We start from the raw sequence: 24,524 nt of genomic DNA, 5'->3' as shown, positions 1-24,524 counted from the left end.
GATTTTTGAAAGCAGCATTACTTCTTTTATTTTAATACAAATTAAAATTAAATATCTTGAACGTGAAGAAATCACCTTAAAATCTCTAGGAAGCCAGGCACGAGGGTGTACCTGGTTTCAACAAATCTCTGTAAGAAGGGCTTACTCTTGTGTCTTTGTTTTTCTTGGTTTTTTGCCTTGTTGAGACGGAATCTTTGTAGCTCCAGCTGGTCTAGAACTTACAATGGAGACCAGGCTAGCCTTTAACTTTAACTTGATCCCCCTGTCTCTCTTCTCTCATGAGACAGAAGAGCATGTCACCACATGCCATCAACTTCTACAAACGTCTTCAAATCCAAGCATACCCCTCCGAAGTATATAAGTGTAGTCCAGAAGGATTGTTTTGTTTACTCTAACAGATGCTCAGTGAGGCAGAAGCTACAGAACCATTTTTCCTGCAGGTGAGTGGACCTTTCCCGAATCCGAGCTGTCCCAATGGCTTTGTGTATACTGAAAAGGGCAATGGTAGCTGAAGTTTGGAAGTCTTTTAGCAAATTATTATAAAGCTCAGTGCTGGCTGACCGTGGATTTCTCTGCCCCAGAAGCCACTGTGTTCCTGGGCTGCACTACAGAGCCGAAAACACTGCTCTGGGCTGGTCAGCCTGAGCCTGGAGGACCACGGACAGTTCCTACTGGACCTTTTCAGCAGGAAAACAGGGGTTCTAACATGGCTAAGATTAGAACCACAATAATAAATAAATAAATAATAAAAAACTTTGTATCATGGAATCTTTAAATGCTATTCTGATTTCTAAATTTTTAGAATGACCCTAAAGATAAACCATCTGATAAATTTTAATAAAAAGTCAGAATGCAAATCGTGACAATGTCGATACAATCATATAATAAAAGCTAAGAAGTAAAAAGAGGGGGGACAGAAAAAGTAACAGGATTGAATTCTTCCTGTTTCACGGTAGGGAGTACAATCCACAGTCCTACATCATTCCTTGGCTTGGTTGTTGATTCTACTTTGGAGCCCCAGAAACACCTGTAACTTCGACCTCCTCAGCAGGTGTTACATTCCTGTTTGTTTTCATGCTCATTCCTCATCTGGAGAGAAGAACACCTTAGCTTCTTATACTACACTCAGAGGGTATCAGTGAAGAGCATTGGGAAAACCCTTGGGCTGCTTAGCCAAAGAAAGAGACCTAGAAATGGCTTCAAAACATTTACCATGTGGCCATAAATAAAAGGGATTTCAACTAGGCCTGATAGAACAGGCAGGAAATCCTAGCTACTTGGGAGGCTGAGAAGGGTCAAGGCTTGCCTGAGCTATGGAATGCATTCATATCCAGTCTGGGCAATTTAACAAGATCTGGTCTCCAAGAATTTTTTTTTTCTAAGTAAAGAAAGTATGTCTGAGGGTCACGTGCCTTGCATGAATGAGCCATAGGTTCAATCTGCAGAGCTGTGAAGAAGCAAAAAAGGAAAGGAAGGATAGGGGAAGAGAGGGAAGGGAAGGGGAGTAGAGGGGAGGGGATGGGACAGGAAGGGACGAGAGGAGGAATAAATGCTATTTCAGTTTACGCCGGGAAATAAGACACTACCAGGATTAGAGCATAAATTGGAGAAACTCTGTCTGGTCTCAACCTCTTTTGCTGGGGAGCTGCCCCACCTGGAACTGTAGGAACATCAGAGACTTTACAGCTCTGGGGAAGCTTGAGAAAGAGTCAGACACCGGGTCGTATGGGAAATGTTAAAGATTAAATGTTAAAGCCTTTAAAGCTCTTGCCTAGAATATACAAGGCCCTGGGGTCAAGGCCCAGAACTACCAAAAAATAGCTAATGAATTAAAGAATAAAATATGCCAGGCATGGCGCTCGCCTTTAACCCCAGTGCCTGGGAGGCAGAGGTAAGTTGATCTCTGTGAGTTTGAGCCTAGGCTGGTCTACATAGCCCCCAACTAGCTACATAGTGAGACCTTATCCCAAAATAAGTAACCAACAATAAATAACTCATATTTCCTACAAGAGCTGGGGTCTAGGTAAGAAATTACTTGAAAGTTTCTTCCAACATGGCGTGTGGTATCAGACAGCTTTAGTTTCCTCAGGGATCTAGTCTGATCATTTCTTGCTTCTGGGAACTCTTCCCCCTGCCTCTTCTCCTCAAACACTCTCATATTTATTTTAATCTCTAGATAAAAGTGAGTCCCGAGGAGAGAGAAGTAAAAATAAATCATGTTCTGGAGTCACCCTGAATACGGCATGAATCTTACCATGTGCTTGCTGTAGCTGTGGCTTCCACACACATGGAGCCAGCCAACAACAGCCAAAAATAAACAGGAAGGAAATGAAGTGCAGACCTTTCCCGCACAAATTCTTGCTAAATCGTAGTTCGTGTGCCATTTTGCTTATATTAAGTATTAGAAGTAATTTAGAGATCATCTAAAATCTATGAGACAATATGCACACTAAACTATAGTGTTTTATAGAATGACTTGAACATCCACAGGTTTTTGCAACCCAAGGGGCATCCTGGATTGGAGCCCCCACAGATATCAAGGGAATATTAACTATAACCTAATACTAAAAATAAATATAAGATACAGCCTTAAGCATGTTTCCCATTTCACAGATAATTTTAAAAGAAACCAGATGTTCAAAGGAAAAGTTGCATGCCTGGGAGGGACTTCATAGGCAAGGGATTCTGGAGCCAGAACCATAGTCCCAACAATAGCAGGGCAGCTGTGGCACACACTTTTAAACCCACCACTTGGGAGGCAGGTGGATCTCTGCGAGTTCAAGGCCAACCTGGTCTACCAAGTGAGTTAAAGCACAGCCAGAGCTGTCTAGAAAATAAACAAACAAACAAGCCTGGCAAAAGCAGCTCAAGGGAGCAGAGGTTTATTTTTTTCTCCCTGGCAGTTTAAGGGTGTGGTCCACCATGTTGGGGAAGTCAACGCAGTGGAAGCACCAAGAGCTGGTCCCATAGCAAACTCAATGTGCTCAGCTAGCTCGCTCCTTCTCTAGTCCAGGACACAAGCCTAGGGAATGGTGTCACCCATTTCTAGGGTGGGTTTTCCAATCTCAATTAACCTAATCAACATAGTCTCTCATAAAATTACCTACAGGCTACACAATCCCAGGTGTCCCCTGAGGCTTGTCTAATAGAGGAACCAAATCCTGAGATGCAGACAATGACTACAACTACTATAGCTGCTTCTTAACTCCTCTGCCCACCACGTCAGGCTCTGCTCTCCACACTACTTAATGTAGCACAGTGAGAAAGATAATACAGAAGGGTCATCATTTCAAACCTAGGCATGTCTGGGTCCCAAAACAGTACCAGTCCCTAGTTTCCTCATTCTACTCGAGAAAATATGAAAGAGGCTATTTGTAGTGCAGGGCATTTATTTAACTTCTAGGTTCTAAGAAAAGTGTGTATGACGGGTGTGGGTAAAGTGACTACTTTTAACGAAGTTGAATTTTTTTTAAGATAACAGGCATAAAAGTAGCAAGCTTTGAAAGATTTCAAAACACACTGCAACATCTGTGGTACAGCTGAGGGGTACATGTGCTTAACAGGCATATTATCTTCACTTCTGTTCCCAGTACCCAAACACACAAAATAACTGCCAAAGATTTCCAAATAATATATTTAACACACATGATAAATCACTTGGATTTTTTTTTTCTCCTTAGAAACAGGATCTTACTATGTAGACCAGTCTGGTCACTAACTCACAGATATCCTCCTGCCTCTGCCTCCTGAATACTAAGATTAAAAGTGTGCACCATCACACTTGGCTCTTAACATAGTCTTTAAGCAATGCAACAAAGCCAAATTTTGTAGACACGACACCCCAGCTGTGTGGCTACTCCAGCCTCTCCCATACATCTGGACTTGCCTAATAAAAATGTTTCCTACCTCAAAACCAGAGCTCTGGAAAGCAGTCTGGAGACTTTCTGAGGCTGTTAATCTGTCAGGAAAGGCACTGGACAGTATTTCTTGATAGTAAATCATCAGAGTAATAGTTCTATGAATGAGCACTTTATTAAAGACCTCATGTTTTTATTGCCCATATTTTTATTTTGCCATTTTTATGAGGTTGGCGAGAATCTGGAGCCAAAGTGCACAAGTTTCCAGAGTCAACCCCAAGAAAAGACACTTACATAAGAGTCAGGTCCTGGTTTCCTGTTTCAGGTAGTATTATGACACGCTTCCTCACTCATTTCCTGCTAATGTCCGGAGACTCTTTTTAAAAAACTAATACTAAGAAAATTGGATGGCATATCTGCTTATTATTCTTCTTCTGCTACTAAATAATCCCTACCAACACACTCACATACAGGGAGATGCTGTGGTCATCATGCAAAGGGCATGACTGATAAAGGCAGAGCACTGTGGCGATGCGAGTTTGGTCCCAGCCTTGCCATGGGATTTTTACAGGTACTTGGAAAAAACATCACACAATCTCAATGAGCAATCAGTACTGCCACTGTGATATGGTAAATGTATAGGAAGTGAGCACACATCTACTCCACTGTAGGATAAAGTATGGTCTCTTGTTGACAGAGGTTTCTGTCCCACCTGGTCCCACGGCCACTCAGTCCCAAAGAAACACACAGATGTCTACATTAATTATAAACTGGTTGGCCTATTAGGTCAGGCTTCTTATTAATTAATTCTTACACCTAACATTAACCCATAATTCTTATCTGTGTTAGCCACATGGCTTGGTACCTTTTATCAGTGAGGCATTCTCATCTTGCTTCCTCTGTGTCTGGGTGACAACTGCAGACTGAGCCTTTCCTCTTCCCAGAATTCTCCTGTTCTGGTTGCCCACCTATACTTCCTGCCTGGCTACTGGCCAATCATGATTTTATTAAACCAATACAAGTGACAAACCTTTACAGGGTACAAGACCACTGTCCCACAGTAGTCTCTAAGCACTGTTCCTTGACAAGGAGAACCTCAGTTCTCTAGAGAATTGAGAGGTTTGGGCTGGCAACCTGAAAATTTCAAATAAGCCTAGGATATTGCCTTTGTCCTGAGAGTAAGAACATGTTAAACATGGTACAGGAGCACAAAGGCCATCTCGAAGGAGCTTCAGATACACAAATTCATAGAATTTGGAATATTAAGAAAAAAATGACTGAGACAACAAAACAATAAAAATTAATGTATAAAAATTAAAAAGAAGATTTTTATAAAATTATAGCAGCTGAACATTCATGCATTCATAGCTTTGTTCTGAGTTATGGATCACTTAAGAAAATAAGAGAGCAAAAGAGAGAGGGAGAGAGGGAGAGAAGGGGACAGGGAGGGAGAGAAAGAGAGAGCTAGTAGCTGATATAGAAAGACTTATAAGTGTATAAATTATCACTTTGTCACCTCTGAGGGGACATTTAATCAAGACAAGATTTGATGGGTGTTAGTATCCTGACAAATAAAGATAGGAATACAGAGCTTCATGGTAGACCAGTTGTCTAACATACATGAGGCTCTCAGTTCAATTCCCAGTACTACAAAAAAAAAATCAGGGAATGATGTCATAACTGTTATTCCACAGATATCTCAGATAACCGCAGAAGGGGAAAAAAATATATCATCCCACTAAAGAGATGGGAGCCAGATATAGTGGCATATGCCTATAATCCCAGCCTTTGGAAATCTAAGGCATGAGGATAGCTATGCAATTGAGGCCAACCTGGAGCCACATAGTGTTGTATTATTAGGAGCGGCGGGGCTGCATCCCCAGCACCCCGGCCGCCTGGCTAGCTTATGCCCTGAAATAACAACACACAAACTGTATTCATTTAAACACTGCTTGGCCCATTTCTATCTAGCCTCTTCTAGGCTAATTCTCACATATTAATTTAGCCCATTTCTAATCATCTGTGTAGCACTGCTAGGTGTGCTTACTGGGAAGATTCTAGCCTACGTCCATCCTGGGTCGGAGCTTCATCACGTGTGCCTCAGAGAGCAGAGCTCTCGCATCCGCCAGGGAGAGGGGAGCATGGCGTCTCTCTGAGCTCACTTCCTCTTCCTCCCTGCATTCTGTTCTGTTTACTCCTCCCACCTATGTTTTAACCTATTAGGGCCAAGCAGTTTCTTTATTGCTTAACCAATGAAATCAACAAATTGATATATGACACTCCCACATCACTATAGCAAATGCTAGACTAATATCTATCTATCTCTCTATCTATCTATCTACCCATCTGATGTGGGAGTGTCATCTATCTGTTGCTTTCATTGGTTAATTAATAAAGAAACTGCTTGGCCTTTGATAGGCCAGCCCTTAGGTGGGTAGAGTAGACAGAACAGAATTCTGGGAGGAAGAAGCCGAGTCAGGCAGTCGCCATGATTCTCCTCTCCGACACAGACGCAGGTTAAGATCTTTCCTGGTAAGCCACACCTCGTGGGGCTACACAGATTATTTAAAATGGGTTAATCGAGATGTGAGAGCTAGCCAATAAGGGGCTAGAACTAATGGGCCAGGCAGTGTTCAAAAGAATACAGTTTCTGTGTAATTATTTCTAGTAAAGCTAGCCGTGTGGAGCTGGGCTGGAACGCAGCCCACCGCAGCTCCTACAACACTGATCTATCTGTCTGTCTATCTATCTATCTATCTATCTATCTATCTATCTATCTAATCTATGTACCCATCTATCTGTACTTCTCTCTCCCTTTTCCTCTTTTCCCTCTTTTTCTCCCTCTTCCCTCTCCCTCCTCTTCCCTCTTTCTTTGCCATATGAGGCACAGAAAAAAAAATCCTCCATTTATAAACATAGAAGAAGACCTCAGCAGACCTCAGCCATGCCAGCACCTGATCTTGCATTTCCAACTTACTGTTGTTTAAGCCATACCCTCTGTGGATTTTTTTGTTTAATTTTCGTCTATTTTTGTGGCCCTGGAAATCCAACCTGAGGCCTTGCCCATCTAGACTCACATATTCTCACTGCACTGAATCCCCAGCCAAGCCTGGGGCAGTTTCTTCTAGCAGCACAAACTGTTCAAGACAAAAAGCTGATGACAATGACAGTCTTTGCTTTGCCCCAGTGCTGAAGTGGTGGATGAAAGCCAGCAGTAAGAGGATTTGCTCATGAAGAGAACTGGAAATAATGAGCAATCACCATCGTTAGTGTGGGCCCCTGTCAGACCCACTGACATTGTTGCAGATAAGGAAGGTGAAAGAAAGATGCCTCCTTCATACTCCAAGTCCACATCATTCTTAGCCTGGAGACCACCGAGCCTTCCTTCCTCATGGAGCCTCTCTGGGACACTAATCACTACCTAATCAGAAAGTTCCAGTCTGTGACAAGGGCCATAGCACTTTTCCTAGCTGAGGGCACTGGCTCACTTTAGCTTTTGAAAGTGAACGGTTATTATTAATCCAACTTTAAACATATTTAAAAGGTTATACAGCCTCAAACATATGGTGTTTATTCTCATGCTCAAACAAGCTCTGGCTAGTTGGAAAAGATCCGGCTATTCATTGTGTAAAGAGAGAGACAGAGAGAGAGAGAGAGAGAGAGAGAGAGAGAGAGAGAGAGAGAATTAAGAGCCATTCCCTGTGGTTGGTATCTCTCAGAATTACTGCATCCATATACTTGGATCCATCAAGTCTTCTAGGATTTTGTTCTATATGACAGATGACACATGAAAAATTATGTGGGATTATTCTGGTTTAAATGAGAAATGCCCCTCATAGGTTCATGTGTTTGAACACTTGGTCCCCAGTTGGTGGTGCTGTTTATCAGGAGATTCTGGAACCTGCAGGAGGGAGAGCCCTCCTGGAGGAAGGCACTAGAGGTGGGATTTGAGGTTTTATAGCTGCCCCTACTTCCTGTTTCCTCTCTTTCTGCTTCCTGTGTGTGGATGAACTATGATCAGTCTTCTTCCTGACCATCAGGCACTCCCTCCCTCCTGCTGCCAAGCTTTCTCTACCATCGTGGTCGTATTTCCTCTTGAACTGTAAGCCAAAATGAAGCCTTTCTCCCCAAAACTGCCTTTGTTAGAGCATTCTATCATAGCAACAGAAACACAACTGATGCACTTCTTCATAATGGCCTAGCTGAGACCAGTGTGTATAGTCCTTTTATTTAAAAGTAAACGTATCTATATGATACACAGAAGGTGTATTCATGTATATATGAATATGAATAGTTCCAGTAAGATATATTTTAATGTGTTTTTTAAAAAAAGACTAGAATTGCTCAGATTGTTTCTGCATAAACAAGAGAATTTACATTTGGATCCCCAACATCTATGCAGAGAGTCAAGTGTGGAGCAGGGAGTAGGGGGCGAGAGAGAAAGAGGGAGAAGAAGGAGGAGGGAAACAGAGAGAAAACACCCACTATAATCCCAAAGGTAAAGACAGAGCTCTGAGAGCCTTCTGGCCACCCAGTCTAGCCAGTTGGTGAACTCCTGGTTCAGTAAGAAACCCTTTCAAAAAATAAGGTGGAGCGAGTGAAGAAGAACCACCCCATCATCAACCTCTGACCTCCACCTGTACAAATGCAGTCACACACACAATTAAATAAAAAAAGGCACATAAGAGGCTTCCCTGGAGAACTGGGTGCCTAAGAAGAGGGAGGAGAGGGAGGAATTGTCATTTAATATCTTTTGCACAATTAAAATTTTTCATCTTTTAAACTTATTACCTATTTGTTCAAAATCTAAGACTTGAATATGAAAAACATTGTTATTATCTAATCAAAGTAAGTCATCCTGCCTATAAATCCCTTAAGCATTTTGTATTTCTTTTTTGCAGTAGAAATGCATAAATAGTATGTATAAAAAGTATCTATCAAATATAAAAAGTTCTACTTGGATCATTTACTCCACAATGCCCCCACCCCTCCTGCTGAGAGCAGCCCTTTGAAAGAGTAGCCCATAATTTCAGGGCCCTCGGGATGTCTGCTCCCCCATTACTGCTCTGTGAACACAGCACAGAGGCACCTCCAGCTCCGTGTACCTGATTCAGCTTGTCTTTCTCCGCGGCCCAGGAGGCAGCTCTTTTCTGCTCCCTGCTGACTTCTGCCGCCAGCCTCATGATCGTCTCTCTGTTAGCTTTTGCCTCCATCTCATGGACATTTATAGTCTCTTCAAGAGTCGTGATTTGTCCTTTCAGGAATGCGTTCTCCTTGCTCAGCTCTCTAAGCTGAAGAGAAAGAAATTACAGCTCTGCTAACAATGAAACGACAGACCAGCCGCCTTCTCCAAGGAGCTCACAATCTATAACCTAATGTGGTTACAAACAATAAACAATAAAAACAACAGGTACAAACAGTCACAGCTTCAAAGGCAGCCTCCAAACGTCACTATTCACAGACCTGGTGGTCAAGTTAAAATCATTCAAAGGTGGCTACAGGCAAGGATGACAGGAGGGGGGTACCGAATGCGATGTGCCAGGGGAGGGGGGGGGGGAGGACAGCCTAAAAGGATGGCAAAGGTCACTGGCCCAGAAAGCTGTCCTCAGCCCACATCCATTTGCACCTACAGTGTGTGAGGGGCTGGCATGGAGGGTGCATTGCAGAGAAAACAGAGCAGCTGTGTTTAGAAATATTACTCTAAGTAATCCTAAGCATCCTATGGAGCATGCTAAAAACGGTTGCCATGGGGGTTGGCGTTCACGGGGTTTTTGCTTTCCAGTCTGTATATTGAAAACTGTTCACTGAAAGCATTTGTAAGCCTTGCTAGGTGGTAGAGAAGCCCACTCTGTAGGGCCACGAGAATGCCTGTGAGAGGACTTGAACCCCCAGATGGCATGGTCAGCATTCGTGTTTGACCACCAATGGAAGGGGCACACCTCTTGGCCCCTGGGCCGGGTACCATTTCACAATTTGATTCTGTTCCTCACTCTTAAACACTTCCTCATATTCCTGTGCTCACTTCCCAGCATCCGGCTATGTCCCTGCCTCTGGGGTGGCACCCCAGTCTGCCTAAGCCAGCTTCCCACACCTCTGGCAACCCCATAACAATGAAAGCTGGGTGTTTCCTCTCGAGTGTAGAATTAGTCTTGTGCCGTTCACTGGCATGTCCCCAGAACAGTGCCCAGCATGTAATATTGGTTCATTAAACATTGGTGAAATGAGTGTGCGAATATCAAAGAAGTTATTAAGAATGCTTCCTGGCTAGGCGCCATGACACACGTCTTAAATCCCAGATCACAGGAGGCAGAGGAGGGTAGATCTTCTCTTTGAGTTCAAGCCTGTCTTGCTTACACAGAGAGCTCCAGACCAACCAGAGTGACATTGTGAACCCCTGTCTAAATATGGGAGATATTGGAGAAATGGATCAGTAGCTAAACATATATACCAGTCTTCCAGAGGACCCAAGTTCAGTTCCTAGAACCCAAATCAAGCAGTTCACAGCAACCTACAACTCCAGCTGCAGGCATCTGACGCCTTCTTGTGGTCTCCACAGACATGTGCACACATACACACAACCTACAACTCCAGCTGCAGGGCATCTGATGCCTTCTTTTGTCTCCATGGGCACATGCACACACCCCCACACAGGTGCATACACATCATCATCATCATTTATGCCCTGGCAATGCTTATGCATGGACAGCCCATTTATGGTGGTTCTCCAGTTGTCCCTATCCTGAGCAGTCCTAATTGCTTGTATTATTGTCATACCCAAGGTTCTACAATCTTCCCTTATGCTGTCTATCCAGTATTTTTGGGGCCTTCCTCTTCGTCTTATCCTGTGCACTCCTCCAAGCAGTGCTATCTTCGGGCATCTGCCATCATTCATTCTCAACATGGCCAAAGTATCTTCGGCCCTGTCACTGTCATATCCTGTAGTTTACTTCCTTCTACAGATGGAGATGTTTCTTAATGTCATTGTTGCACAGCCTGTCTCTTCATGTGACGCCTAGAAGTCTCCTGAGACATGCTGTCTCAAACACATTCAGCCGCTGTTCTGAGGGGTGTTTTATCGTCCAGGTTTCGAAGTTGTAAAGAAGGCAGCTCAAGACAGTGACTTGTATACTTGTAATTTTGTTGTCGTTATGTCTCCTGCTGAACAAACCCTTTCTTTCTAGTGCCTGGAATGCAGCCCTCAACTAACCCTATTCGCCTATTGACATCTGAAGTAGTTCCCTTTTTTGACCTGAGGTTCCTCCCAGATAGGCAAAGTTGACTGTGTATATATACATACACGTAACTAAAACTAAAATCTTTTTTTTAAATGCGCCTTATGTTTTACCATGTGTTTATGCAGGCATGGGAAAGTAAAAGACTGGCTTTGCCGGCATGGATTTTCTTCTGCTTCTCATAGAAATGCTTAGTAGGTACAAGATTTCCTGTCTAACAGCTCCAAATGAGTACTCTGTTTTAAAACATAGGGCCTCCTAACTTGGGGTTTAGTGAGGCCTACAGATCCTTTGGACTGGAGAGAGAGAGGGAGGGAGAGTGGGAGGAGAGGGAGGGAGAGTGGGAGGAGAGGGAGGGAAATGGGAGGAGGGGGAGGAGGTGGAAATTTTTAATTGAAAAAAAATTTCTATTGAAAATATCTCACAGGGCTAGGGAGATGGCTCCGTGGTTAAGAGTGTGGACTGCTTTTGTATCACATGGCAGAGCATAAATAAGGAATATGTGTTAACTTAAAATGTAAGAGTTAGTAATAAGCCTGAGCTATTGGCCAGCATTTGTAATTAAGTATTAAATATTTGTAATAGTAAAACTCTAAGTGACTGTTTGAGAGTGACTGAGGCACAGGAAACTCCACTTACATGACCCTGTGTGTATAGCGCCTTTAACCCGCATGCAAATACCTTTAAGATTAAATCTTCATCGGAGACTTCATCATGCTTCCTGTCTAGACTCAAGCAGTCACAAAGTTCAGTCCGAAATTCCTCATGTCTCTGGAGAGTCTCTGAGCTTTGTTTCTTAGACTCCTCATTTTCCTTTAAACACTTTCTATCAGGAAAATAACAAATAAATCAAGATTTAACATTATAGCAGATAACATTCATCAAACCAAGTCATAACTAAAGCTCTCCATGGGGAATAACCACCACTTTCAATCCGTCAAAGTGTCCCAGTGCAACTGACGGGAAGCTAAGCACTGCCAGGAAATGAGAAATACCAAAGCAACTTCAGCACACCTACAGTCTGCAGAGATAACGATACTCTCGGTGTCTGGACCTAGTAAGAGGAGGGTCAGAGTCTTTGTCTCCTGTTTGCAACTCATCTACAGACATGAAGGCAAGCACTAATCACACATAGACCCTCTGCCATATGTGTGGTCACAATCCACAAACCACAAACCTGAGGCCTCTGCTAGAGCCTCCAAGGGAGGAGAATGTCACTGTATGAATGCTAAAAGACCGCGTTTCATTTTCTTTTTAGACATTATGGGATGATCTATAATGTTCATGGTCAAGTATAGCTGATAGACACGTATACATACATACATATACATACATACATACATACATACATACATGGATCTGAAAAAGGAGATACTCCACCTGTGGAGAAAAAATATTAAAGCACCAGCAAAAAATCAATATTAACTGCCACACAGAGAGAATCTTTAGCATATTAGCAACATATGGAAATTGACAAGCCAAGGAAATGTCAGATACTTGGTGTCCGAAAGGTTTGTTGAAATAGCAATGCGTTCCCAATGCTTTAAATGCTCAGAGAGAGGTCACCAAGAAACAGACATACTCTTAAGGCAAATTAAAATCATCTCAGTAATTTGATATCATTTTTCAGTATTCTAGACAATAATCATGATTATTGCTTTCTTTTTCCCACGTTAAGTGTTTACCGCAAAAATTTTGACTCTATTCAAAGATTTACAAAGCATGTAATTGCACATACTCAAAAGCATATCATATTTCCATTTAGGAAAGTGCATTAATAAATGGCGAGTGTTGATCTATCTGTAGTTTCTGCGTGCATGAAAAGCGCAGTGCCTGCCGTGGCGCTGATAGATCTGCCTACGTGACCCCACACGTTCTCCACAAGATTTCAACATCACAGCTCTGCTGCAAAGGCCCCGAAACTATGTCCCTAGCTATTTGCTTCCCAACTCATCCAACAAAGTTCCAAGAAGCTACCCTAAGGAAATAATCACATAACTGTAAAAATGGGAGTGTCTGCAGATGTCCTGTTCTGAAGCACAATTAATAAAAACTCAGGGTCAGAAATTGGAGTTCAACCTGAAGATCCGGAAAGCAAAACAGCCTGCCACTGGCTCTTACCTTGACTTCAGTGGAAATAGCAATCCTGCCTCCTGGAATCTCAGAAGGAGACTGCATCTGAGAGCTGTCTTCCCCCGTCTTCTATTCCTCTCTAGGGCTGGTATTAAAGATGTGCACCACCATCTTTAAAGGAATACACTGCCCAGTTTCTATAGCAAGTAGTGTAGCTACTGGGATTAAAGATGTGTAACATTATGGCTACCAAGATTAAAAGTGTGTCTCATTGTGGCTACTGGGAATAATGGTGTGTGTCCTTATGGCTATAGAGATTAAAAGTGTGTATTACCATATCTGGTCTGTAAGGTTAACCAGTGGGACTGTTTTACTCTCAGATCTTCAGGCAGTCTTTATTTATAAAATACAGTTAAAATGCCACCACACTGTTCAGATTGTTTAGTAGTAAACTTTGTAATGAAACTAAGTATTTATAGGAAACAGCCAGGGAACTGGTTTTGAGTAAGCTAATCTTTTTAAAACTTGTTTATTTATATTTTATGTGTGTGAGTGTTTGCCTACTTGTATGTATGTGTACAACATATGTGCCTGCCTGGTAGCCATCAAGACCTGAAGAGGGCGCTGGATCTTCTATTACTGGAGGTATAAGCAGATGGTTGTGAGCTGCCAAACCTGCTCCCCTGAAAGAGCTGGAAGTGTTCTTCATTGCTGAGCCATCCCCCAGCTCCCAATTAAGCTACTTTAGAAATGGAATATAAAAGGCCATTAAGGAGATAAACTAAATGACTTCTTAAAACATCAATAATGTACTAGTCGGTAAAAGTACTATATTACATAGGGCAATTGGGGCAAAATCATCTGAAAGTCTATTCAAAATGTTAGTAAAATATTTTATAAAGAAAGGTTTTAGCCAGGCAATGGTGGCGCACGCCTTTAATCCCAGCACTCGGGAGGCAGAGGCAGGCTGATCTCTGTGAGCTCAAGACCAGCCTGGTCTACAGAGCTAGTTCCAGGACAGGCTCCAAAGCCACAGCGAAACCCTGTCTCAAAAAACCAAAAAAAAAAAAAAAAAAAAAAAAAGGAAGGTTTTAAGTAAATTTAATTTCTTCTTGAAATTTTTCATATTTAAAGGGTGGTTTTACAATAAGTATGATATTTATTTTATGTATCTTGTAGATAATTAATGAATATACCTATGTACTAAATTCTATCAAGGGGGCAAAAGATGCAGCAGAAAGCAAAATAAATTAAAAAAAAAATCCTTGCCTCGTGAAGCTTATGTTCTAGTTGGAAAGACTGACCAAAATATTAATCCATGTAAAGTATTATTATAAAGACTGGAGGAAATGGATCAAACAGAAAAGGGAATAGGAAATTTTTAGACATAGCACTCATGGAAGGATTCAATGAAAAGGTCCTTCTGAGTGAGTGCCTAGACTAGACATAGCCATGCTATCTAGGGAAGAACCTTGAAGACAAAGGGATAAGCAGTTGCAACGGGCCTGAGGTAGGATCATGTCTGTCCAGTTCAAGAATCAGCTAAGGAGCCAGTGGTCTGGAACAGAAAGAATAAGGGAAAGAAGAGTAACATCACCAAGTTGGTGTCAAAGTTAGTGTGAGCCGTTCTGATTGCAAAGATACTAGGTATTTACCCTAACGAAGAAGAAAAGTCACTGGCAAACTCTTAGCTGAGGACTGACATGGCCTAATTTGTACTTTAACAAGATCGTTCTGGCTGGAGATGCACTTTGCGAAAAGAAAGAAAATCATTTTTGAACTGGATGTTTCTGTGCTGCATATGTTTAATGACTTAGCTTCCATTGAGATAGTATGTATACTTGAGGCTTCTGGGAGATAATTATTAAGTCCTGAATGTGAACCCCTATGAATAAGATTAGTATATTTGGGGAGGAAATGAAAGAGGCTATCTCTCTTTCTCTCTCTACCATGGGAGAAAAAAGAAATTCCTCTTCTAACAGAAAGAGAGCCCTTATCAGGAAATGAATCAACCAGCACCTCAATCTTGAACTTCCCAGCCTCCAGAACTATGAGTAATAGATTTCTGCTGGCTAAGTCACTTGATCTATTATACTGTAATGACACCCTAAATCGCTCCAAGAATGAACTGGTATCAGGAGTGGGGTTCTGAAGTACTTGCCACAATAAGTCCAGGTGAGAGATGATATTTGGGTAACAAATGCGAAATAGTTAATATTTAGCTTTATTTTAAGATAGCTGTGAATACATTTGTTAAATAGAGAAGAATGTGAAAGAAAAAGAGAACCATGGGAAATACCAAGATGTTTTACACAATGGCTAGAGGAATGAAATTATCATCAAATTGATAAGTACAGAAAGGTATGGTGGGAACCTCAGGATATCAGCTTCAGGCACAAAGTTGCAATGTCTGATGTACATCTGAGTGGAGATGCCCAGGTTTGTGTGCCTTATGTTGTGAGAGGAGAGTCAAGCTGAATACAGAGTTGCTGCAAAATCACCTGCACCTAGCTCATACTTAAAACACGGGAGCCTAAATAACAAGGAAATAAGAAGAAAGGCATCCCAATATTTGGAAGCTAAGAGGAAGAGGAAAAACACAAAGAGAGAAAAGAAAGACAAACTAGTTGTATGCAATGTTCTGGAAGTCAAGAGAAAAAAGTGGTTCCCGGGTCAGCCGTAACTGATGCTGCAGTGGCCGGCCAGCCCTGAGCCATCACTGGTGACCATATCAAGGAATTCCAGCCGAGCAGAGCAAAGAGATAAACTGGAGACCTGGGTTCACAAAAAATCCTTAAAGAACTCCTGTAATCTAAGCTCTTGGGAGGAAAAGGAAGGAGGAGTGTGAATCCAACTCCCAGGCTACGCAGGGAGAGCCTGTCTTAAAATCAAGCTTTTTTAACAAAAACAAAACAGAAGTTTTGTTATAGGTGGAAAAGGACAGGGCCTAGAGGCTCTGGTTCATTTTTAAAGATGGAATACATAAAAATAGTAGCAACTACGTCATTTATAATGATGTTTAAAATTGAGCATGGTACGCCATGAGTGTACCATTCAGGAGGCAGGGGCAGAACAATATTAAATTCAAGGCTACATAGCAACACCAAATCCCCAAAACATATTAACATAATCCCAACACTTGGGAAGTAAAGGTAGGCAGATCTCTGTGAGTTTAAGGCTAGCCTGATCTATCATTCCAGAATAGCCAGGATTACATAGAGAGACTCTTGTCTTTAAAAAATAAAATAAAATCATACGTCGAATTTTAAAACATATTTTAGGAGCAAGCAGTTCCCGATTTTGTTTTAACAGTGACCTCTTGGCTGAACCAAGAGTGAAAACCCTGAGTTTTGTGAGTTCTTTGCATAAAATGCCAATCAAATCAAATGAGGGCTGTCTAGAGCAGTCTGGCTTCCTTGCGTATTTTAGCTATCCACTAAATACACTCCTGTGGGCTCCCTGCCACTCTAGAGTTAAGCTCTGTTTAAAGAAAATCTTGCAGCTATTCATGTGATAAGCGTTTGCGGTTCTTATTAAACAGGTTCAAACACGCACAAGACAAGCTGTGTTTGCTGAAATACTTGACGACATATGAACTCGAGCAAAGTTTCCACGACTACAAAGATATCTGAGGTCTGATTTTTCTTTTTTTCAGTTTGAGTTTCAAGGAAAAATAATGCATAACATTCAAAGTCCACTCAAGACCTGGGCTGAGATCTAAAGCCAGTCTGGCCGCTAACAAACGGGGAGTCATTTCTAACTGTCTTACTGTAATTTTTCATCCAGTTCTAGGACTTTCTTCATGAGTTCCTGATTCTCCTTCATCGTGGTGTGTGCAGACATCTCGGTTCTGAGTCTGGAAGTGGAGAGAGCTGCCGATTCCTCTTGGAGCTCCTGCACCCTGCCTCTCAGGGAGACGAGGAGAGATGATTTTCTGGCACTGTTTTCTTTGTAGTTCTCCATTTCAGCCTTCAGCTCTTGACAGCAAACTTCTTTGGAAAGCATCTTGGAGCGGAGCTCTCGAAGCTAAACGTAAAGAGAAAGTGGGGGAAGAGGCCAAAGGGGTTTAACAATGTACCACTGAAGTGCCTACCAAAGGAGTCAAAATGGTAATTGAAACTTTCATCTTTTATTCATGACCAGTCCAGTTTCATTTTCTCTTTCTTGAATTTGGATCGGCGTTACCAAATTGGAAATTATGGCTGAATAAATTCCTGACTAATAGTCATGGTCTTATCTTTTTCCAAAATCAGTTGAAGGCTGGTGTGATAGCCTCATGGAAGAGTAATGGCATAGAGTGTGAGAGACTTTGAATACCCAGTACACAGACCAAAAAAAGCTGAGCAATGTCTTAAGCCGATTTCATGCTACTCAGGAAACATTTGTGGTGGATATTACAGAAAGCAATAAAATATTTCAGAGTGGGATCCCATTTTCTCTGTCAGCATTGCTGCATATAGTGCTGATTTACAATGACTCGGGGAACCTCTAAGTCACCCTGTGATTTCACGGCCACAACTATTTTCTCAAGTAAATTTAGATGTCCGGGATACCACTACACTTCTCCTGTTTGCCTTCTAGACCACAATTGTAGGTGGTAAAAAAATAATAATAATATTCAGATTCCTGGGGGAAATATAGCAACAAAGAGAAATTACATGAAGGGAACTTTTGGACCTCTGTGGGTTCTGAAGCATCAAAATGCTTGAAGGTGTTTGCATCCTACTGAAGGAGAATGTCTGGTCTCTTGTGTGGGACCATCTTCACACACGTGTGGTTCTTTGGAACTGGGAGTGTGCGTGCATGCAGCGTCACACACATGGTATAAGTTCATCTCTCCTCTGGTCCCTGGTGCCCTCAGTGACCCTGTTAGTTACAGGCTGGACCCCCCACCACCACTGCCCTGGGAGCAGAATGAGTCCAGAGAAGCTCTGAAACTCTGCTACACTAGCCGTTCTTGGAATTTGCCCAAACAAACAGAGCTCTCACATGAAGAGAATTCAGAATTCCTTCTATGAGCTTTGAAGTACAAGCAATCCATGTTAAGGGAAGACATTCTGAAGGAGACTTCAAGTCCCCCAAGGCCCATGCAACTTTAACCCATCGTCCTCAGGTGTCCCCAGGTTATACAGACTTCACCGAAATCTAAAAGCCAGCATGGAGTCGGAGGTGCTAAGCACATGAGAAAGTCTAGGTCTAAACTTTGTCAACAGGCAAAATCCCTTGCTCACTATCCTGTTTCTAATCCTCAGCCACCATTTCAGTGTGTGAAAGGCTAAAAGGATGACCTTCTGGGCGATGGGATGTGTACAGTGTCTCACCTCAGACTGAGCACATTCAAATTTGACCAAAGTTGCTGCAAGTTCACTTTGAATGTTTTCAGCCATAGTCCGGTAGTGATTCAGCTGTTCCCGGGTGACTGGAAATTCCATGGGTTGATTGGCAGTTTCCTGGTAAAGGTTCCCCAAAAGACAAAGCATTAAAAGGAGTGTTAGACGGTATGTCCTCTGAGGTTGTACAAAGACATCTCAGAGGGAAGTTTTCTTTGTATTTCAAATGCATAGAAAATGCTACCAAGAATGTGCTGTGTGGCTAGTTCTTAAAGTTGAAAACAAAGTAAGAGGCAGCCCAAGAAATAATGATGCACACACTCCATGGTAGAGAGATGAGGCATTCGGGTACTATGGCCAACACCTATAATCCTAGCACTCAAGAAGCTGAGGCAGAAGGATCGAGAATGTGAGGAGGCCAACTCATACAACATAGAAAAACCCTATATCTTACAAGAAAAGTATGAGAAAAATAACATGACTGCTCAGTAGTAGATGAGTGATGCTTTGGGTTGGATCTCCAATGAAAGAAAGAAAGGAGGGAAGGAAGGAAGGAAAAAAGAGGAAGGTTAAAAAAAAAAACAGGCATAGTAGCACTTGTGGGTTGGAGGCAATAGGATCCGGACTTCAAGATTAACATTGACCACTTAGCAACTTCAAGGCCAGCCTGGGCTACATGAGACCCTATCTCACAAAGCACAAAACAAAACAACAGAACCTAGATGAGAGCTGATGTGGGGTGGTAAACGGTACCATCCCATGAGCTGGGGTCATAAACTTAATAAAAATGAGCAAGCTTCACTCTAGGCTTCCTGACTGAGGGTGCAGAGTGACAGGTGCCCCATGCACTTGCCACTATGCCATCCTGGTCACGATGGGCTGCACCCTCAACTTCTAAGCCAGAGTAAACTCTTCCTTCCTTCCATTGCTTACCACAGTCATGAGAAAAAAATGACTAAAAGAGACATATGTCTATACCCACCTCTGTGAATTCTCCAGGCTCTGTGGTCTTTGTGGAAGACATGGAAGAAAACCACTCATTTGTGAAGGAGCATGGAAGAGGTCACGGAAAGGAAAATTGCATGGAATACCCCTGTGCCTCAGAGGATATGTGAGTAAAACCACTAACAACTGCCAGAGACTAGACAGTGGCCAACCGCCCATGCTTAACACATTCATGAACACACGCGCGCGGGTACACACACACACGTACACACACACACACACACACACACACACGCACAAGTCACCAAGCAGCCCTGAACTGAACAACAAACATTGCCATGGCCTGGGTGTGGCAATCCACAAGATGTCAAACAAAACCTCCAGGACCCTTAGTGACAGCCAGAGCTTGCAGTCACAACACAGTCAAGGTGGCTAAATCCTCCTGGGGAGAGAGCAGAAGAGGTTGAGTCGAAGCTCTTAGTGCCGGGGTCACTCCTACCATCCTCATTCAGGATTCAGATGAGCCCACTGACCCTCGCCACCATGGCTGCACTTCCCACATGAGGTCATGAGAGCCTGAACTGTCCTCAGGAGAGGTTTCAACCTTAACGTACACAGCCCACCATTTAATAAAAGTTTTATTAGGAAAATAAGTTCCCCAATGGCTATGATCTCTTTCAACAACAAAGCACACATCACTTAGGTAGTGATGTAATTATTTCATAGTCTTTTATCTCCTAATAAAAATGCAATGTGCCCACAGGATATAATATTAAGAGCCCTATGGAACAGTTCAGAAATAGCCCTTCATCTTAGCAGCTCCTGGCCTAAAGCAGGTCTGTATCAAAAGGATTAACACCTTCAGGTGTTCATGGCTGGACAAGGATGTATTCTGGTTAAAGCAGGGCTCTGGGTAAAGTGCTCCATGTGGTAAGCTTACCAAACTTGTGCAAAGCCTTGTGTCAATCTCTTGCACTACCAAAGCAAACAAACACCCACAGCTCAACTTCCCAGCTATTTCCCCTTGAAAACCATTTATCTGAGTACACAGAGACATGCATAAAGATAATTATTACTATTCTGTGATTTCTAATAACAGCAAAAGGGAAGAGGCTATTAGAGCAATGCGAACTCCTGTTCATGTGACTCCTGTTCACACAAAGGTCTCCTAAACTGAAGAACCTCACAACACAGCAAATAGGAGGCAGATCTACGTCAGAGCATTATTGTTTCCAAGAGACATCACTGAACAAAGCCAAAAACGTATAGAGCTACAATCTGATGCAGTGTTCATAAACCAAAAGGAAAAATACCACTATGTGTGTTTCCTATAGGTACACCTGAACAAATCAAGGTGAGCGGAGCACCAGAACACACATGCCTGATGGCAATAAAGACCCCCAGCCGGGGAACCAGTGTGGAACGTGGAGTAACAGTACAACGGCTTAGTTATATATCATTTGTATAATTAAATATATGTTTTAAAGTGCTGGCAAGAAATACTGTGGTTCTTTTCGTCTTCCCATATTTTCCAGGTCCTTTGCAAGGACTATACATTACTTTCATGATCAGAATTCACTTCCTCTGTGTAAGTTTTTTTTTTCCTTTTATTGAAAATACATTTTTCTCACATACTATATCCTGATTACAGTTCTCTTCCCTCTACTCCCACTCTTCTTCAACTCCCCTCCTGCCTGGATCCACTCCCTCTCTGTCTCCCCCTGGAAAACAAATAGGCTTCTAAAGGATAGTAATAAAATATAGCAAAATTAAACATAATAAGATAAAACAAAAGCTGACACATTGGAGTTGCACAAGACAAACAGAAGGAAAGGAGTGCAAAAGAAGGCACAAGAATCGAAGACCCACTAGTTCACACACTCAGGAATCCCATAAAAAAAACATCACTAAACTGGAAGTCATAATATCTACCCAAAGGACCTGGTGCAGACCTGTGTATGCCCAGTGCATGCTGCTTCTATCTCTGGGAGTTCATATGAACTTCAATCACATTGATTTAGAGGATTTGTTTTCACCACATCCTCCATCCCCTATTGAGTTTTTTTTAAAGGGACAAGCATAGCTAAAATAGACTATCCCTGCTGTTTATCTATGAGGACCACAATGCCCAAGAGGAGACTGTGGTAGCACAGACTGGAACTCAGGTGGAAGTTGATATTCCAGAAGGGTTTTTTTTTTTTAATCAAGCCCTCTTGCAGCTTTTTTTAAATCCCTCAACTTTAACTGTAAGTATTAAACAATATTCACTTCATTTTTTTTTTCACTCTATCCACACTGGCAAAATTAAGGTCTCATCCATCTGTCCTCCCACGTGGACAATTGAAGCCATTAGGTACCACCCAGCTAGCCCATGAAGCAATTTTATATTAATTTTGGAGAGCCAACTACATATGATTGGATTTTGCTACTGATACTATTATAATAATGAATGAAATTGCCTTTCGGTGGCTTGTAGTCTTTTCAGAATAAAGGATAGTTTCGAAGTTCAGTGCCAGAAAGCAAAGAGAAGCTCACTCATAATTTAATACACAATGTGCCCAGTTATCTGACCTGTGGACAGTGTCTCGGGCCAGTCTTGCTACTACAGTGCCTAGCTGTCTTATTATCCCATGGACAAAAATAAAAAGGAAAGGAGGAGGAGGAAAAGAAAGAGAAGGAGGAAAACCACTGCCAGTATGGGACACACAAAGGCTCTAAGTTCATTCTGTTCTCATGGGTGGGTCTCAAAGCCATTCTCCCTCTGCTCCAGCATCCATAATGTTCAACTGAATTACCACACTCTTCCATTCCATATATATAGTATATATATATATATGTATATATTATATATATATTCAATAATATATATTCAATATATATATCTTTCTCTCTCCTAATTCAATATACCCATTGCAGAGAATACACTATTCTAGAGCTCTTTACAATGACCTATTAGTAGGGGCTGTCCTTAAATCACTACTTAAAACTGAGCAAAGTAGGGCTGGAGAGATGGCTCAGAGGTTAAGAGCACTGACTGCTCTTCCAAAGGTCCTGAGTTCAATTCCCAGCAACCACATGGTGGCTCACAACCATCCGTAAGGAGATCTGGTGCCCTCTTCTGGCCTGCAGGCACACATGCAAACAGAATACTGACAATATTGTATACATAATAAATAAATAAATATTTAAAAAAAAAAAAAAAAAAAAAACTGAGCAAAGTAGCTGGGCGGTGGTGGCGCACACCTTTAATCCCAGCACTCGGGAGACAGAGGCAGGCAGATCTCTGTGAGTTCGAGGCCAGCCTGGTCTACAAGAGCTAGTTCCAGGATATGCTCCAAAGCCACAGAGAAACCCTATCTCAAAAAAAAAAATTTAACTGAGGAAAGTAAGGACCCAAAAGAAAATTATATTGACATGTTTTAAAAAATAAAACCAATAGTAGGAAGAGGGAGGGGGGAAAAGGGGAGGAAGAGGGGAGCGAGGAAGAAAGAGAAGAAAAAACACAATTTATAACAATGGTTGCTTTTATGTGCCATATACGTTCAATGTATTCTTTGTGAATTGGTGTATTAAAGGTGGTAGTCACTTTGGCGTGTACTCTGCCCCATAGCCTGTCCAGTTCTATGCAAGGCTTATGGATCATAATACTTACTACTACAGGAAATAGCAAACTTTTGTCTATCCACAAGATGAGAATCTAGAAGGCAGTTAAAGAACCAAACTAACCCTGACAACAATCTATAAACATTTATCCTTAGACCCACAGTGTCTTTAACTCATCAAAGAAGCTTCTCCTTGCAACAGATGGAGACCACTACAGAAAGCCACAACCAATCAAAATGCAGAGCTGTGGAGCCCAGTCCCAAAGGACTACAATTCAGTCCTGTACGTAAAGCTCAGGGAACATGCAGAAGACGGGGCAGAAAGAGCATTAAGAACCAGAAGACCAAGGACTGTGCTGTGAGATTATGTCTTCTAGCAACCAGAAGCTGCTCCTGTAGAGTCTCACCAACATGACTGCCCAAAGGCTAGCTGAATGGAGGACACCAGTGAACACACCAGACTGCCTGGGAAGAGGCCACGACACCTCAGCCTAACACAAAGAACTACAGGCAGCTGAGGGAAGCTGGGAGCAGGAGAGGTGGTCTCCCCCAGTGCCAAATAGTCAGCCATGCAAACATACACACAAGCGACATTATACAGACCGAACAGGTTATATGTAGGAATGTATGTGTGTATGCAGGATCACTTAGTGAAAGAAGAGGTCATGGATTTGAAGGAGAGTGTAGAGGGGTATATAGGAGAGAGAAATGTAATTATAATCTCGAAAACAAAATTTTTAAAAAGGGGAAAAAAAAGAACCAAACTAAATCTATGTGATGACCATAAGGAGATCTCACAAACATAGTTCTATAAATAAAGCGACTTCGGGAGCAAAGCTGACTGGATCACACCACTCATGTCTTTAAGGTGTATTTGTTTTTACTTTATGGATGGGTGTTTTGCCTGAATGCATGTCTGTGCACACCACATGTGGTCCCTGGAGACCAGAAGGGAATGCTGGCTCCCCTGGAACTGGGGTTACAAAGGTTATGAGCTACCACATTGGTGCTGGCAATCCAACGCAGGATCTCTGGAAGGGTAGACAGTACCCTAACAGCTGAACCATCTGCCCAAGTCCACTGTTTAGTTTTAAGAGTACATACTAAGCAAAATAATAACTTCTCTAGGTACAAATGTGCAGGCAAGGTATTCTGAATGGTCTGAAAGACACCTACCAGGAAAAAAAAAAAATCTGTGTCTTCATTACTGCTGAAGAGGCTCAAGAGTAGAAATGATTCTCAAAGGGAGCAGTAGCAACTTCGGCAATGTCCACAGTCCCTAAAGGAAAGCAATCAACTTCCATCTCTTGTCTGCCAAAACACCGCAAGATGCCCATAAACACGTACACTTTGTATACACTTATGGTTCTGTTCCAAACAGATTTAACTGTTTTTATAGTGATGGGCTTCCATACTAAAAATCAAAATCTTAAGAGATAACAGAAAGCCTGCTGAGGAGTTTAAAGTACCAACTTCCCAGTTGCC

The 24,524-nt window shown here is 42.1% G+C and overlaps 1 protein-coding gene across 1 annotated transcript in view; it reads right to left on the bottom strand.

The window, feature by feature from the left end:
* Ccdc170 (coiled-coil domain containing 170) overlaps positions 1–24,524 on the bottom strand; it is a 104,362-nt gene that overhangs the window by 35,874 nt on the left and 43,964 nt on the right. The window contains exons 3-6 of the mRNA XM_041679990.1: positions 18,484–18,612; positions 16,932–17,188; positions 11,771–11,915; positions 8,963–9,148 (exon numbers count right to left, since the gene is read on the bottom strand). Coding sequence (XP_041535924.1) covers positions 8,963–9,148; positions 11,771–11,915; positions 16,932–17,188; positions 18,484–18,612 — 717 coding nt within the window. The remainder of the gene's footprint in view (positions 1–8,962; positions 9,149–11,770; positions 11,916–16,931; positions 17,189–18,483; positions 18,613–24,524) is intronic.

This window comes from Microtus oregoni, unplaced genomic scaffold, assembly GCF_018167655.1.
Source record: "Microtus oregoni isolate MIOR12 unplaced genomic scaffold, Mior012 000033F_ref0000390, whole genome shotgun sequence".
NCBI classification, from domain to species: domain Eukaryota; kingdom Metazoa; phylum Chordata; class Mammalia; order Rodentia; family Cricetidae; genus Microtus; species Microtus oregoni.
Note: the sequence above shows the minus strand (reverse complement) of the source record. Positions and strands in the feature narration are given on the sequence as shown.